Raw genomic sequence first — 14,614 nt, 5'->3', positions numbered from 1 at the left:
TCAAAATCTAGAATCTGAGGGTGTAAAAAAAAATCGAAATACTGCGAAAATCACCTTTAAAGTTGTCCAAATGAAATTCTTAGCAATGCATATTACATTTTGATATATGTACAGTAGGGAATTAACAATATTATCTTCATGGAACATGATCTTTACTTAATATCCTAATGAATTTGGGCAAAAAAGAAAAATCTATTATTTCGAACCATACAATGTATTGTTGGCCGTGCAATTTATGACTGGTTTTGTGGCCCAGAGTCACATATTTAAACTATAATGTATACTTACATTTCCTCGGGGGAGGTAAGAGTGGCAGTGCCTCCTCAAATTATTTTGGGTGGGACAAAAAAATTTGTAGTAAAAACGGAATAAAACAACACCAATTTCACAAAAGATAAAATTAAAACACGTATAAATTACTTTTTCTTAAAATAACATTGTTCAACAGCAGGTAAAGTTACAACAGGAGTCTGCATCTTTGATTTTTAACAAGGCCTCCGTTGCGATATGATGGGATATGACTGGTTATGTTCAGCTGTGATTGGTTCAGGCGATAAATCCCGCCTCTTGTAATGTTTTTTTTTTAACCAAGAAAATGTGACTGGGACATGAATTTACATTTGATAAAAAAAGAAAAAAATGGTTAATAGTGGTCATGGTTAATAGTGTTACTAAGAAAAAGTTTGATTATATTTGACCTATTTCTATGTTTTCCAGGGGACCAAAGGTTTCTTTCCCCCTCTTCAGAACCAAAAGGAAACAAGCTTCTGAAAGGGTAAGGTCAATCAATAAACACTCTTATTGACTGTAAGCCAGTCATTTGACTAACATACTATTGTATTTTCCTTTCACGTGAAGTTCTGAAGCCCTACTGAGCAGAGAGCAGCTGACCAGCAGTCTGGTGTCTGCTAAAGGTCCAAGGAGCATTGAAGAAGTGGACGTGGATACTGTAGATATTGATGTCTAATGTTGTAATTCACATCTGTCATCATGGATCTGTTGTTTTCTTGTTTTTGCAAATACTGTCTTGTGAGTGTTGAGGACAACATTTGCACTACATAATGTCCTATAAATGAAAATTGTGCCAATTAAAAATAATTATGATCAGATTTAGATGTAAAGGCGGTGCTGAAATATTTGTAAAGAATGTAAATTCATGGTGCATTGCTATTGCTGAAAGTTTTGCACTTAGCCCGTATGGGCTTAAAAAGACAGAATGATGCACTTTCAAATCTTGATGTGTAAAACACTTATGGCTAATTGTAGCACACAAATTTGGACCTTCAATTTTTTCATATTTGCTTCACATTTTGTTCATAATAATGTGGTGTTTATTCAGGTATTCAAATAAGCTATACATTATCGTTTAAAGAGACGCCTTTTATGCATTCTACTTATAAAATTTAAACAAAGGGTTACTCCATAAATGCTTCAAATAAATTTGACTTGGAGAAATTGAAATGTTAACTTTTAAGTTTAATAAACAGCAATAACCTAGTCAATGTGTGATACACTTTTGTCTTAATACTTTATTGAACTCTTTAAGACAGATGAAAAAATTCATTTTTACAATAATAAAAGATGTTAGGCAGCACTTCTATAGAAATGATACAAACATGATTTGTTGAAAACAATTCGCTGGACTAAAGCCTAAAGGTTCAGAACAAACAAGGCAAATATTTACAAATACATATATAAATACATTATAATTTAGAAACACTTTTCACACAGACAATAAAATGTCAAAGTCTAATTACTGCATTATTTCATATTAGCGTGACCCTCAAAACACGTAAGGCAAGTCGACAGAGCTCCATGAGAAATAAGCCATCCGTGAAATCAAGCTGAAATCACTTTGGTGAATCTCTGGAATGTCTTATTGGCCAATTCTGTGCATACAAGTATTTAAATATTTATAAACTTAGTGCACATTTAATATTTCAAGTGTACCGGTTTGGTTCCAGTGTAGTTGCTTGAAACCTACAGTGCAGCTACATTTGTGGTTGTGCATAGACTGTCAGACTGGGCCAGCACAATCTGTCTCGCTAAACAGAGCCTCACCAGACTGCTGGTTTACTGTTTGGTATCCAGCGGCCGGGGGAGCGTATGTGTACACTCTCAGGCCTTGATTAGCTAAACCAGGCAGTTTCGGTATTGGAGAGCAGGATTGGTCCACTTCCTGTTCTACACATTAGCAGATGGTACCTTTGCTTGTGTCGTGTTGTGTAGATGGCTGTCATTCAAAATCATCCTCATATTCATATTCATCCAGGTCCAGGTTACAGTGAGGGTTAGGGATCTCAAAGAGATGTCTCTTCTCGTTACGCAGGTCAAAAGCACATGTAATGTGATCAACAGGGTCTAGAGCATTGTCATATCTGAAAAGAAAGCACAAAAAATACACTGAATTAACATTACAAAATATATTGAGTGAGATTAAAGAGGATATCGGATGCCAATTTTTCACAAGTTGGTATGATTCTTTAGGGTCTTCATGAAATAACATACTTTGGAAATAATTCCTTAATAGTCATGTAAAACAACACCTTTTACAGGGTTTAGACAGAGATTGTAAAATGAAATTCAAAGTCTTTCAAGGACTTTCCAAGCACTACTTTTTAAAAAAATTTAAGGACTTCAAACAGAAATCTTACTTATCAATGCCACCTTTCAAATTTGAAAAAAAAAAAAAATTACTAATAAAACAAATTGGCAAAAATAAAGTGAAGCACATGCAAAGTATTCCTACTAAAGCATTTCAAAGCATACTACACTTTTACACTTATGGTTATTTTTTTAAGTATTAAGTATTTGCGAATACTTACTTTTTTCTGTTTTGTTTTTATACATGTACTGCTTTAATTGTTTGATATTTTCTACTGTTTAAGAAAAAATAAATAAATAAATAATAGCAAAACCACACCAAAATCCTGATCCGAAACAAATGATTCACCATATGTGCTCCGAAGTCCCGAACTGAATCAAAGGATTTGCATTCCACACTCTCAGGTTGTGATTTAAAGCAAAAGATTCACTAACTTGCTCCAAGGTCCTGATCTAAATTAAATTTGCGATTCATGCTCAGAAGTCCCGATCTGAATAATGATTTATAAACCATCATTTCCGATCAGCACTCGGAGCGCCAGATCTGAGAGACTTAGATTGAAACTCGTCGTATAGTGAAACACTTGAATTAGATCGGGACTTCAAATCACGTATTGCGAATAATTTGATTTGAATCATTCAATTCACGAAATGACTGACAAACCCGTTCCGATCTAAATAAAATTTGCGATCCAGGCTCCAAATTCCCAATCTGAATAATGATTTATGAAGCATAATTTGAGAACGCAAATCATTTGTCTTGGATTGGAACTTTGCATATAGCAAATCGCTGGATTTAGATCGGGACTTCAAATCAGGGTGTCTACAGGTTTGACCAAGTTAAATTTAAGACATTTTAAGACTTTTTAATACCATTTTCAAACAAAATTTAAGACCAAATTGAAAGTCCCGCAAAAGTCAAGCACAAAACTATGAGGATATTTTAAATTATTATTTTATTTAACTGATTGTTCTTGGGAATATTCAACAGAAAACACTATTCCAGAAGAAGAACGGAAAAAAAAAAAAAAAAAAGTTTTTTCCTAATTACTGAATGCTTACTTTAAGTACTTCTAATCCACAGCAAAAACTACTAGCTGAACTAATAAAGCCAGTAACAAAACAAGAACAATTACACAAATGACAAGTGTAAATGAATACAACATAAAATTACTAATAAAATCAATAACCCTAGAATTCAGGTGCGGATATTTAATAATTAATTGAAAAATAACTAGTGCTTCTCACTGCAGGTATTTATAGGATGCTGTCTCTTTAAGGCCTAATGCACGTACCTAATACTGGCACGCATCTCTTTCTCAGCTGTTTCGGTTCACTGAAGAAGACATAACCGACTGTGTTTACCAGAATACCAAAACGGGTATTTAGACAGGACTTTGTATGTACGTTTCCGTTCAAGAGGAATCAATCTGTGTGAATCGCGCCTCTCTCTCTCTCTCTCTCTCTCTCTCTCTCTTTCTCTCTCTGATAAAAAAAATCAGCGTGCATGTTCCCTTTTTAAATAGTTTGAATTGGTAAAGTGGCAAGACAAAACATGTGATAATTATAAACTTTTACTCTATGATGGTTAAACTTAGAAAATCCGCGAATCACATGCGTGTAGTTGGGCGGAAACACGCTAAATCTGGCAACACTGAGGCGTTGTCAAGCAAGCGCGTGTCTAGCAACAGAACAGATTTAGAACCTGCACAGGCGATTCTCCTCAAAACAATAAACTTTACATAAATTCAAAGTGTAAAAAAAAACATTTTAATGGAGAAATTCCCTCTAAAATTAAGATTAAAAAATTAAGACCCTTGGATTTAGATTTAAGACAAATTAAGACATTTCAAGGCCTTATTTTAGGACAACGGAATTTAAGACTTTTTAAGGATCCGCGGCCACCCTGTCAAATAGTGTATCGCAAATCATTTCATTTGAATCATTACATTTGCTAAATGATTCACAAACCCGTTACGATCTAAATCAAATAAAAATCACAATACGTGCTCAGAAGTCCTGATCGGAATAATGATTAATGAAGCATAATTTCAGATCAGAACTCGGAGCGCCGGATCACAAATCATTTGTCTTGGATCGGAACTTTGTGTATAGAAAGTCATTTGATTGATATAGGGACTTCAAAACGTTTATCGTGAATCATTTGATTTGAATCATTCAATTTGTGAAATGATTCACAAACCCATTCCGATCTAAATCAAATTTGCGATCCATGCTCTAAAGTCCCAATCTGAATAATAATTTATGAAGCATAATTTCAAATCGGGAGTTCAAATCGTATATAGCATATTTGAATTATTCAATTCGCGAAATTTACAAACCTGTTCCAATTTAAATCAAATGATTCGCGATATGCGATCCGAATGGAACGCTTCAAAACAATGAACAGTTTTGCGACACACTGGTTTAAACTGATCTGGAGTTTCGAAAAGCTCAGTTTGATGTATACATCACTATAAATGCTTTAAAAAATCATTACAAGCAATATTGAAATTTGAAAATGAATGGCTCTTTTAATTTAATCTGGTTTATGCTAGTGGATCGCTTAAAATTAATGACTGAAGTCATGAGTTTGAATCAATCGGAGCGGTTCCAGCGCATTTGGCGCACTCAATTGATTGATTCAGTTTATCTGTTCCTCTTTTCGCATCTTCAGCCATGTTTATACGACATTGTAAATACTACTACTGTCTTAAGATCAGGAATATTGCTATTTTCAAGGGTTTTCAGTGCCGTAAAATTTCAAAGTCAAATTCAAGTAGTTTAAGCACATTATACAGACCCTGTTTTTAATTTGTCAAAACAGCTCTGCTCACAGCGACCTGTCCTGTTTCAGCTCATGTCTCTTTAAATGATAGAGCTAATGTTCACCCCCACCCCTCTTTTCCATTTTGTAGTGTATTTGGTGGTGCATTACCATCAAAAACAAAACTAAGGGTGTACTCACACTAGGCAGTTTGAACCGTGCCCGAGTGCGTTTGACCACCAAAGCGCGGTTCGTTTGACTAATGTGAGTGCTCCGAACCGCGCCCGGGCGCGGCTCGTTTAGCCGGCCCTGGCCCGCTTGGAAGAGGTGGGCCAGAGCACGGTTCAGTTGGACTCGGGCGCGGTTCGCATGCAGTGTGAGCGCTAACCGTGCTGGAGCACGGAACAGGACGCGTCATGTCGCATTTTTGCGAGGTAATCAGCGTTTTTATAGTCCATAATCAAAGCTGCAAAGTCCTTGCTGCACTTCAGCTGGTACCTTGCAAACCTCCCCATACAAACAGCAGGATTGCGTGAAAAATTTCGTGCCACAAAGGCGATAGACATGTTTAACAATAGGCTGTGGACCACCGCAGAACAAACGACGCAAAATTACTATCCACAAATTAAAAAGAGCGATGGACTAAATTGCGTTCAGCGAGAGCGCCGCTCTTCCTGTTTATCCTGAAACCGTCAAACCATAATGACGTAAGCGTGCTCCGGCACGAATGCTGAAACCCTATGTGAGTGCAGGCCAGTGGGGGAGTGGGGAGGGGGGACAATCGTACTCGGGCCCGGTTCATGGCAACCGTGCCTAGTGTGAGTACACCCTAATCCACTGCGTCCTCAGTGGCTCTGATGTCGACTCTAATCCAACTGCAAAACTACAAAACACCTGCATTTCTTAAAAGACATTGTCGTCACTATAGCTGCTCAAGCGTGGAGAAAATAATGGACAGCATATAACTGGCTGAGGGCGGGAATATGCTAATACAGGACAGTCCATCAGCATTTGTGGGCAGGGCCCCGAGAACATCAAAATTTTTAGGTTTTTTGGGGATTATTAAAAGGAGTGAATGGATTTATCACCATGTAAAAAGTGAATTTTGCATCCGATGTCCCCTTTAAAATTTTATGAAAACCTATGAAAAAACTACACATGGGAAAAACACTTCCAGAACCAACTGGAGGGCAAAGAGTTCAGGAACTGACATGGGAACGCATGCCATTGAAAATACACCTGACAATACTGGAGTCTGCTGAAACTGTAAAACATACTTTAATCCGTTTCGTGGTGATCTAAATGTAGAGGTGTAAACCAGTAACCAGGTGAACCCACGAGGAACAGAAGTGGGGGAGAACACAGAAGGAACCTCAACCCTGCACCTACAGTGTCTTACCTGTTTCAACTCTACTCATCCTGCCATTAGAAGTCTGTGCTGATCCTAAAAACGTCACATAACTCATCAGCCCTCCATTCACTGATTCAGTGCAGTGACAATGCAGCAAATGACAAAAGTGGATTGATGTTATTAAAACTGCTTCATCAGGTGAAGTCCTGTTAGATGTCTAGACATACGGTTTAAAGATGCTGCTCGCAGCTAAAGTTCATTAATATATTGTGGTCTGTGGGAAGTTCAACTGTGAGAAACGCAGTCTTACCCATCGTTGTACTGTTCGTTCGCAGTTTCCTCAGCTACCAAGTTATCATACTCCTCTGCAGCGTATCTCTCCCAGTCAGAAATCTCCTGTCCCACTGCCTCAGCATCCTATATGCAGAGCACCAACACTATTATAGCATCCAAGTGACCAAAACAGCCATAAAATGCAATGATCTGTTATTCTTTACCCTCGCAGCCAGTAAGGGATCCCTCTGTTCGTGGTCTAGGTACTTCTCAATGTTGAAGAACGTGTCAAAGAAAATATGGGAAAGTTTACATCTCTTCAAGTCCCTAAGAGTGATCCTTCCTGATAAAAAAAATAAAGTAAACACATTGTAAGTGATTTGACTATTTTGCACACTTTTGTGTGACTACTTTAGAAAGATGGCAGATCTGAATGCAGTCCAACAATCCAACACATTAAAGGATTATTTTAATCACCTCCGTCATCAAAGATGTTAATGTCTTTCTTTCTTGAGTTCACGTTTTTGAGGAAACCATTACACAGCCAACGAGTTGAAGGTCCAAATTGCAGTTTCAGTGTAGCTTCAAAGGGCTCTACGTGATCCCAGCTGATAAATAAGGGTCTTATCTAGTGAAACAATTGGTCATTTTCTTAAATAAAAACCTATATACTTTTCACCACAAATGCTTGTCTTGTACCAGCCCAACCTCACGCATTACGTAGTCACGTTGGAAAGGTCACACATGATGTAGGCTGAAGTACCGACCCCGCTATTTACAAAGCAAACATGCAATGAAAGTTAAATGCCCTTTACCAAAAAAGGTAAAAGAACAAATGTCGTAAGATTTTGAATTTGGAGAAACTGAAATTTTTAGCTTTTAAATTTTTTGTTTTTTTGCTTTACCCTAACTTTTGAAGGGAAGTTTTATATATATATATATATATATATATATATATATATATATATTTTTTTTTTTTTTTTTTTGTAGAAAATGACTTGTTTCGCTAGATAAGACTCTTATTCCTCAGCTGGAATCGTGTAGCTCTAGCCCTTTGAAGCTGCCTTGAAACTACAATTTAGACGTTCAACCCTGTTGAGTTGTACTGAAATTCATTATATGGAGAAAAATCCTGGAAAGTTTTCCTCGAAAACATCAATTTCTTTTCTGAAGAAATAAAGACATGAACATCTTGGATGACAAGGGGGTGAGTCAATTATTCTGGAAGTGAGCTAATCCTGTAAATTATTCTTTATTTTAAATAATACCTGGGATTTCTGGCTTCACCATATCCAACATCTGGCACAGGCAGTCCTCGAAAGGCAGTGGTTCAATGGCCAAGGCCTCAAGCTTCTGAGACTGCTCTTGGTAAAAGTACTGCAGCTCATACATGGAAAGAACTCCATCCCCATCAAGGTCCATACAGCGAAACCAGTACTCTATGCTACATAAATCAACACAGTTGGAGTCATTTTGACAAAAACTCAAAAACCATTTTGGAACATCTACAAGCAATAAACAGGTGAAGGAAGGTATTTTCAGTTACCTGGTCTCAGTCTTTTTGTCCTCCTCAGATATGAGGAACCATACGAAGTCAGCGTAGCTCAGTCTGCCCTCTTTATGAACCTTTCTCTCCCTGAGCATCAGAGTATAATTAACCACAGACCTCATAAAATCTATAATAATGTGATACATGACACGCAAGATTTCAAAAACTGCAGATGGTACCTGGTTACAGCTCCTGAAAATAATCTCTCAATCATACGATGGGATAGGGCTGTCAAACAGAGAAGAAAAATCACATCACAGTCTTTTCCTTTATTCATAGAAAATGCTTAAACTGGGTAATAATTCACTGTCACAAAGGTTGTAAATATTGTAAATTGCAACCACAAGACATAGTGATTTAAAATCCCTATTTTATCATTTTAAAGACACAACGATTATTGACCCTGCCTGAAAAGAGATAAAATTATTAGAGTGCCAGACATGCCGTCATGCTAGAGGAAATTGATGTTAAAATTTCACCGAACTCATTCTGCAGCAAACAGAAACATATGCAGTCAAGTGCTGCTGGAGGGGATGTTTAACGTCACCTCCAGCAATAAGCAGCCAATCATTAAACAGCATGTTAGAAGAGTGTGATGGTCTTAAGGGTGCAGTGGTGGACGGGTACCTTGATCATTATGTCGCATCAGGTCTCTCTGGTCTATGTACAAGTCGTGATCGGTGTCCAGCTCCCAGAACTTACAGTAGATGACATAGAAATGTTCATAAGAGAAGAACTCAGTCAGCTGGTTAATCTCTTCCTCCTCTTCCAGTAGTGCCACATTCTGTTGGGAAACATTTTGTACCATTACACAATTTTGTTACTTAAAATCTAAAATATTAATGTGGGCTGGGTTCCAAAAACTAGCATACAAAACAAATACGGCATATTAAGCACACACTTTATTTTCTGTTAATGTCAGTTACAATTACATTTATCATTTAGTATGAAAATTTGACAAATACAGTCCTATATATAGACTTATAACACATTTACCTGTAGAAAACTACTTTTCCTGAGTTCTGAACATGTAATTTTTCCAGTCCATGAGCGGTTTACATTATAAAATATCCTTTGGACTACCTGTTGGCAAAAAAGCACCTTGCTGAACATCAGGTTCATTGAAGTAATTCGACAAGACAGTGCTGATCTGTAAACTGTCTAGACATATGGTGTACCAAAATAATAACAGTGTCTGTTCAGGTTATTTGAGGTTTTAGTTAATGGTGCAAACTTGTGCTGAATATACAAAAAGTGTTTCAATTACTAGAAAAATACACAACTGGAAGTATTCCTTACAGTGGTAATGTAGCGTGAGTGAAAGTCTGAAGCCTCCTTTAGAAATGCCAGACCTGTATGTGAATCCACCACATCCTTTAAAGAAAAAAAGGTATAAAAATGATTCACGCACCAATATAACATCAAAGTCAGCATATAATAACTGACACGGCTTATAGGAGAAGAAAAAACAGCAATGTTAAATCCATTTGTGTGCAAAGAGGCTCTGGATTGGATTACTGAGAAAAGGCGAATCATTTTAGTCTGTCCACTTGCAGAGGCTAATGCGTTGGTACAAGATGTGTGGAAATGTTAAAGGTATTAAACTTCTAAGAACAAAGGGGTGATTTTAAGGCCAAGTCCAGTTTTTCGCTTGTGCATCAGTTTCAGCCAGTCTCACTCTCTCTGCATACATATGGCCTGCTGGCTTTTCCTATCTGGTGCATTTTTCAGCAGAGAAACGAAGATTTTTTTTTTTTACTCATGCATGTTTCATAGTCAAATACTGGTATATATGCGTAAAAGGCGATAAATTACAACAACTTATTTTGGGGGAGGTGCGGGACTCTTTGACCCTTCCCCCATGTGAAATTAAACAATAGAAAAGCACATAAATCACTGCTGTAAAGGAGCAGTCGGGAACAGGCCAATCTACTCCATAACAATACTTTTTTCATTCATCAAAACAGTCAAAGCAATTGCTAAAGCTACACAATACAAATTAAAGTGCGCACGCCAGAATACATCTCCTCCACTGTGCACGGCCAATCCTGCCGGTGAATATAAATGACATGTCCATCACTGAACTCAAAGAACGCACTTCTGCACACAATTATTTCATAACATTAAGTATCGCATTTGGAATTTTGAAAAGAACGAGAGCAAATAATATAATGCTGAAATCATCAACGCTCAGTGCATTTTGACCTGTGTGTGTCTGTGTTCTCAGTGGTAGGTCTCTATTCCAGAACTCTGTACCTGCAGGAATGGAATAAAGTCCTCTTGTTCCAAATAATTGCAGCCAGGCTTGGCCAGAAGGTGAAGAAATTTGGATGCGTCATCATGACAGGTCTGAAGCACTCTGTGGGGAGGAAACAGATGGTTTTAAGCTCCCTCTCACCCTTTCAAAGAGCAATATGGTCTTCAAAACCTTTCACTTCAAATATGTGTCTTCGGATTAATGGAATCTACAAATGAGGCTCCAGAATTCACGCTCAGCCAGTTCTGACGTACAATGATGGAAGAATTATGATTCAAAACAAGGGTTTTCAACCTTTACAGAGTCAGGGAACCCCCACCCAAATACTCCCAACCAAACCAGGAACTCACAATTTTATCAGGAGCACCAATAATCTCATTAAAAATATTAACATAAATGCATTTCTAGACAGGGGTGGATGATTATACTGGACTATCATCTCCATCACTGTTACATGCTCATGTGATGTTGCTGTGCTACGTCGTCATAGTAGCACAAGTGATTTTTAGGCATTGAAACTCAATGAGGAGGAAGAGAGAACTAATTTCCCTATATGTCTGGACCACAAAGCAGCACAAAAGTATATTTGTAGCAATAATCAAAAATACATTATATGGGGCCTAATTTATTGATTTTTCTTTAATGCCAAAAATCATTAGGATATTGAGTAGGGCTGAACGATATATCGTTATCGTATCTATATCTAGATATGAACTTTCAAGATATTACTATCGAAAAAAGCAACGATATAGACGATATAGATTTCCCCTCTCCGCGCTCGCCCCGCCCTGCATACAACTCTGGCAGTCACACAACGAACATCAGTTTTACGAGTGCCCTTGAATGCACCGCTAAAGACAGCGCGCACACACTACAGAGACAGCGGAGAATGCATGACAATGAGAGAAACACCGGGGACTTCTCAGTCATCCCAAAATAAGCCAAAGCAAAGTTTGATTGCTGACGCGTTCAGTAGCGTTACGCCGTATGAGTCGACGTCCACCAGACACAAAGAAATTACAGACGCTATAACATACCACATTGCAAAAGACATGGTACCTGTGTACACAGTCTCAAAAGAAGGCTTTAAAAAAATGGTTCGGACGCTGGACAAGCGTTATAAAATACCACCCCGAACACATTTTAATCAAGTGGCCATTCCGAAACTTTATAATGAGTGTAAAATTAGTGTTGAATCCGAGCTCCGTGAAATCGATCATTTCGCCACAACCACGGACCTGTGGACGAGCCGGACAACTGAACCATACATAAGTTTAACAGTCCATTTTATCACAACAAACTTCAAACTAAATTAGACCCGCTGTATGCAGACGTCATTCTTCCCCGCGGAGCATACCGGGGATAATATAGCGGAGGAGATGAGAGGTGCGTTAGCAGACTGGAACTTGAAGGAGGACCAACAAGTTTGCGTGACAACTGATAATGCGTCGAACATATATCATATATCATATAGTATCGTATCGATATCGAGATATCTGGCATGAAAATCGAGATATGAAATTTTGTCCATATCGTTTAGCCCTAATATTGAGTAAAGATTATGACCCATGAAGATATTTTGTAAATTTCCTACCATAAATATCAAAATGTAATTTTCAATTAGTAATATGCTTTGCTAAGAACTTATTTTGGACAACTTTAAAGGAGATTTTCTCAATATTTAGACTTAGATTCCTGATTTTCAAATAGTTGTATAAATATTGTCCTATCCTAACAAACCATTCATCAATAAAAAGCTTATTTCTTTTCAATTTATTTTCAAATTTAAAAAAAAATCTCAATTTTAAAAAATTGACCTTTATGACTGGTTTTGTGGTCCAGGGTCACATATGCGCACACTGTCTGAGCGCTGACAGAAAGGCTTGTGCACGTAAAGACTGTGCTCAGAGCGTGGGAGTTATTTTTGCCACTTTATAGATCTTTAACAGATATATACACACACTTGTATGTGTCAAAATGCACACCTTTGCAAGTATCCTCATAAAGAGTAATTTAGGTCTTAAGTGAAAGCAGTGAACAGCTGAGAAAGAAAACACGTGTAACAGTATATTAAATCCAGGCAGCTCTTAAAGTGACAGCAGTCTGATTTTCCTGCTGTCTGTCATTCATGTTAGTCAAACAAGAGAGAGAAAATCTCACTGCTCTTGGCTAAATCACTTCTGTAACTTTAATAAGAAGAAATAAATACTTAATTTACAGTGAAGATTATGCAGCGTTTTTATTCATTTGATTACTTCATACAATGCATGTAGCATTTCTTATTTATTTGTTCTAATGCAGCTTTTTTTGCCCTATTGCCTATATTTAGTTTCTTATTCCTGTTTAATCGCTGACTGTTTACTTGTCTTCAGTGAGCTTGAGTTTTTTTGTTTTTATTTTTTATTTAAGCTAGTATTAGTTTTCTGTGATATTGGCACTGGTGACAAGAATTGTGACATTTCTATGGTATAAAAATTGATATCATAAAGACCTTATTTAAAGCAAAAATAACTATATTGCGATATATTGTTACTGCAAAATAAAATTACTCAAGATTTGGGTCACATTGTAATTTTTTCCCATTAAATTATATTTTTTTATTTAATTATATGTGGTGCATATCATGTATCTGTTCATGGACACTAGAGTTTGTTTTAATTCGAACCAAACATGACAAGTGTGAACACACCCTGAAATAAACAGCAGTATTGTTGCACAAAATAATCACATTACCAAAATTATATACACAGAGCTCACTGCACTTCAGCTCTTGACAAATTGACATTTACACACTTGTTAAAAACACCATGTGCAGTAGGGGTGTAACGGTACGCTAAAATTGTATTCGGTTCGGTACAGTGTCTTGGAGAGCTCGGTTCGGTTCATTTTCGGTACAAAAAAATAAGAACTTACAAAATCTTTATTTTGAAAAGCTGCCAATACACAATAGAATTCTTGCATAAAATAAATAAAAGCCACACATTTGGGTGATATTTTACATATTTTTTTTAAGGCTCTGAAATGAAGCGGTTGCAATAAATGTTGTTATTATTATACAAATTAGAGTGTTTATGAATGGTTATGGTGATTCATGTTACATTTGCATATTGTATTTTATGAATGAAAGTAAAACTGGCAAGGTGAATCTCTTTCTTGTTTTATTTAATGTTATCACAGGATAGTTAATATAGGCTGTGTGTGGGGGAAAAAAGTGCGTGAAATAAGACCACAAAAATCTGTTAATGTGTTAACGGTCTAAACATATGCATTTGGACTATATTTTTTAGATACATACGTTTATATGTATTTAAATTTGAAAGTAAAATAAATAACAATATTTATTTATGTTAAATCATAATCTGCGTGACCGTGACATTTGCTTTGATGACGTTCCAGGGCATTCCAAATGAGCGATTATTGTCAGCGAAGTCCACTTCAACGGATATACCGTGCTGAGCGAGTAGGGAGCAGTGAACACTGCGTAGGGACCCTGTCGATCGGAACACACCCAAAGAGTATTTGCGCACCTGAACCAAAGTCCTTTTGGTCTTTGCCTTAACTGTGCGTGTGTTACTGTGCGTCACTCAATAGCGTCCGTGCGGAAACTCGCCTAGGAACATTGTTCCGCTGCGCTTAATATCACGCTAATAATAAATTTTAAAAAAAAATATACCGAAACGGTACGCAAGTGGACCGAACCGAACAGGCCGTACCGAAACGGTTCAATACATCCCCGTGAACCGTTACACCCCTAATGTGCAGCCATTGACCCCTGTCAATATTAATGTGAGAGGGCACTGTAAAGAGAAGTAT

General features: G+C 37.1%; 2 protein-coding genes across 3 annotated transcripts in view; one reads left to right on the top strand and one right to left on the bottom strand.

The window, feature by feature from the left end:
- The window catches only part of LOC141340390 (cohesin subunit SA-2), a 29,677-nt gene extending 28,180 nt beyond the window's left edge, over nt 1-1,497 (top strand). For both annotated transcript variants that reach the window (XM_073845341.1, XM_073845340.1), the window contains 2 exons: nt 718-775; nt 859-1,497. In XM_073845341.1, the coding sequence (XP_073701442.1) occupies nt 718-775; nt 859-967 (167 nt within the window). In that variant the 3' untranslated portion in view covers nt 968-1,497. The remainder of the gene's footprint in view (nt 1-717; nt 776-858) is intronic.
- Nucleotides 1,498-1,582: 85 nt separating this feature from the next.
- The window catches only part of ppp2r3b (protein phosphatase 2, regulatory subunit B'', beta), a 30,716-nt gene continuing 17,684 nt past the window's right edge, over nt 1,583-14,614 (bottom strand). Inside the window, exons 5-14 of the mRNA XM_073845343.1 lie at nt 10,801-10,903; nt 9,844-9,918; nt 9,541-9,627; nt 9,172-9,328; nt 8,724-8,772; nt 8,542-8,631; nt 8,264-8,439; nt 7,220-7,338; nt 7,033-7,139; nt 1,583-2,378 (exon numbers count right to left, since the gene is read on the bottom strand). Of these exons, the coding sequence (XP_073701444.1) occupies nt 2,237-2,378; nt 7,033-7,139; nt 7,220-7,338; nt 8,264-8,439; nt 8,542-8,631; nt 8,724-8,772; nt 9,172-9,328; nt 9,541-9,627; nt 9,844-9,918; nt 10,801-10,903 (1,105 nt within the window). The 3' untranslated portion in view covers nt 1,583-2,236. The remainder of the gene's footprint in view (nt 2,379-7,032; nt 7,140-7,219; nt 7,339-8,263; nt 8,440-8,541; nt 8,632-8,723; nt 8,773-9,171; nt 9,329-9,540; nt 9,628-9,843; nt 9,919-10,800; nt 10,904-14,614) is intronic.

This window comes from Garra rufa, chromosome 8 (assembly GCF_049309525.1).
Source record: "Garra rufa chromosome 8, GarRuf1.0, whole genome shotgun sequence".
Classification (NCBI taxonomy): Eukaryota; Metazoa; Chordata; class Actinopteri; order Cypriniformes; family Cyprinidae; genus Garra; species Garra rufa.
Note: the sequence above shows the minus strand (reverse complement) of the source record. Positions and strands in the feature narration are given on the sequence as shown.